Here is a 2,776-nt window from a genome sequence, read left to right as displayed (position 1 = left end):
CAACAATTTTTCATGGTACCATAGTTTTGTAAGTTACATCTTGAACGTTGCAATTTAGATATTAGCTAGAAGGCGCTTGAAGTTAAGATCTAGTAAGTTATACTACGATCAAGATAGGTACATTACATACAAACACAAGTTGGCAGCTAGCAGTGAATCGGTGAAGCAATGAGCAGTTTTGCTGGTAGAGTACCAGTTATTCAGCGAAGTGTTTAGATTAGTTTCAGTTATCGTGTATATTCAGTTACTCGATTGATTAGCCATGAAATTACACAAGTTTAGGCAGCTAGTTATCACCACCCACCGCCAACTCTTGGGCTACTATTTTACCAACGAATAGTGGGATTGACCGTCACATTATAACGCCCCCACGGCTGAAAGGGCGAGCATGTTTGGTGTGACGGGGATACGAACCCCCAGAGGGTTGGGAATAGACTTGAGATATCAACAATTAGTATTATTTTCCTGTCCAGGAGTGTCGAGAGCCAGCACGTCCCATGGGGAAAACATCCTCGCCGGGCCTCCTTTCTCTCTGTTTTTAAAAAATTTAAAGAACTTATTAAAAAGATCCTAAATTAGGTCAGCAACGAGCTCATAAACGAGGCAAAATCATAGCAGCAGCCGTTTTTAGCTCACAGTATAAGCGTAAAAACGTGCTTTACGGCAGAACCAGATTTCATTCACCCGTGTCCCTGGGCAGTTTCCCCCCTTTGCCCTCCACCCTGTGTGAAACGTCGAGAAAATAATTAATTATCAATAGCTACTGTTTGTTTCTCTCCATTAAATATTACACATATCAGTGGCGACTGTGTGCACTGTTACTATAATGTCGAGTTGCGAACATTAAAATAAAACAAAACATAGACAATCCCCTTTATTTAGATTGGGACTTGGTGCGGGGAGGGAGGCAGAACAGCACAATGGGTTATCTGTGCTATACCTACCACGAGTGTCGAAACCCAGTTTTTGCGGTGTGAACTATATTTCGAGGGCCAAAAACTGTATCTTTAAAAAGAAAAAAATTAAAATAAAACACATTACTCTTTGTGTAATATAGTAATATCAATGGGAAAATGAGAAACATTGTGTTATAGCGTGTCTTACACGAAAACATTGTTTTTATACGCCATTTCCAAAATAATAACATAGTTAACTTTTTTCTGTTAAACAAAACCATTTTTCCCTGTTATTTCCCGCTCAAAAATAGAAACTGTGTCTTTATAAAGAATAAATTTAAAGTAAAATACATTACTCTTAATAGTAATATCAATGGGAAAATGGGAAACATTGTGTTCTAGCTTACTGCTAGAGATTTTCATAAAGCATTGTTACAAAAAAAAACGTTGATTTTTTACACTTAAGAAAACATTTCAATTTTAGATTATATTCTTCCTTTGTTGATATTTGAGGCTCAGTTTTAGATAATATTCTTCTTTTGTTGATATTTGAGACATACTTACTTCCATAATTTTTGCAACTGTTGAACCCCCAATCGAAGGGAGTGTTACAGGAAGATTCTGACCAGTATAAGTCCCCTTCTGCATTGGACAGCCACATTGTTGCCCGCGTGGAAAAATTGGACAGAAGATATCCTGGTTATTATTAATCATCTCACATACGTCGTATTCACTACAATAAGAAAGGACAAATTATATTTAAATAAATTTATAGTAAAGTATAAACTGAATATTTATGCAATAGAGACGTAGGAACATAAATATGAACGAGAAGGAAAATACTATAAAAAAAAGCTATAAAATAAAGTTTTTCGTATTCGGCCTACTTTACATTAACAACACATAACACAGAACGGTTATGTTAGGCCTATTGCCTACACAAATATTACATTTCACATCGTGTTAAGTAACGTTAGTTATTACCAAAAATAAATTTTTCTACAAAACCAAATATTTTGAAAAACAAAATCCTGTAAAAGTCCCCAAGTCAATAACATTTTTTTTCGAATTTGGTTTCCTTTTAGTTCAAAACACATAACAAATAGTACGAAATTATGAATATGAAGTTTTATTAAAGTTTTAAATAGGTGTAGGTGTATTTTTAATAGAGTATTGATATTTAACATGTCTCTTTTGTAACTACTTATGGCTGTGAAGTATTTAGCCTCATTTAATACATATTTAACTAACTAAAGAACTGTTTTCTGTTTACATTATAAGCCCTAATTGACTATACCGACAGAACCGTATTCACAGACTGCCACTATGATACTGACAAATAGTACTTATCAGTGAAGTCATCGTAATTCAACCATTCTTATGGCAGCTACCTAGTGACGGATCTCATAAACTTATTTGCAAGACAGCGATATGTAAAATTATACACTAAAACGAACACTTACCTGTAGGAACTCCATCTCTTTTAATACCAAGAAATAGTATCCTAAAAATAGGTGGTTTCAGCGTGATGGTCTTGGGAGCTGTTTGGGTTGGTGGGAGATCGAGCTTATAGGAGTGCGTTGGCAACATAAACTTTGCGAAATACTTCAAAATTTTTATTCCTCGGGTTTCGTGGACAAGAACACAACGTTGTTCCAGAAAGATTGAGCACCGTGCCACACTGCTAGAAACACCCAAAAGTGGCAGGAAGAAAATGGTATCCAGAAGTTGCCCTGGCCGAGCCAATCTCCTGACATGAACGCCATCGAAAACCTCTGGGCCATACTCGACCGGCAAGTCAAGAAACAACAACAACAACAAAAAAACAAAACAAATTTCGTTCAGGTGACTTTAGCCTTAAAAACTGTGATGGCAGGGGC

The 2,776-nt window shown here is 36.1% G+C and overlaps 1 protein-coding gene across 1 annotated transcript in view; it reads right to left on the bottom strand.

Annotated features, from left to right (window-relative positions):
- Positions 1-1,361: 1,361 nt before the first annotated feature.
- LOC106477011 (ganglioside GM2 activator-like) overlaps positions 1,362-2,776 on the bottom strand; it is an 8,731-nt gene continuing 7,316 nt past the window's right edge. The window contains exon 3 of the mRNA XM_013937618.2: positions 1,362-1,629. Within this exon, the coding sequence (XP_013793072.2) occupies positions 1,377-1,629 (253 nt within the window). The 3' untranslated portion in view covers positions 1,362-1,376. The remainder of the gene's footprint in view (positions 1,630-2,776) is intronic.

The sequence above is a fragment of the Limulus polyphemus genome, unplaced genomic scaffold (assembly GCF_000517525.1).
Source record: "Limulus polyphemus unplaced genomic scaffold, Limulus_polyphemus-2.1.2 Scaffold12532, whole genome shotgun sequence".
Taxonomy (NCBI): Eukaryota; Metazoa; Arthropoda; class Merostomata; order Xiphosura; family Limulidae; genus Limulus; species Limulus polyphemus.
The sequence above is the reverse complement of the archived record's forward strand: the minus strand, read 5'-3'. Positions and strand labels throughout refer to the sequence as shown.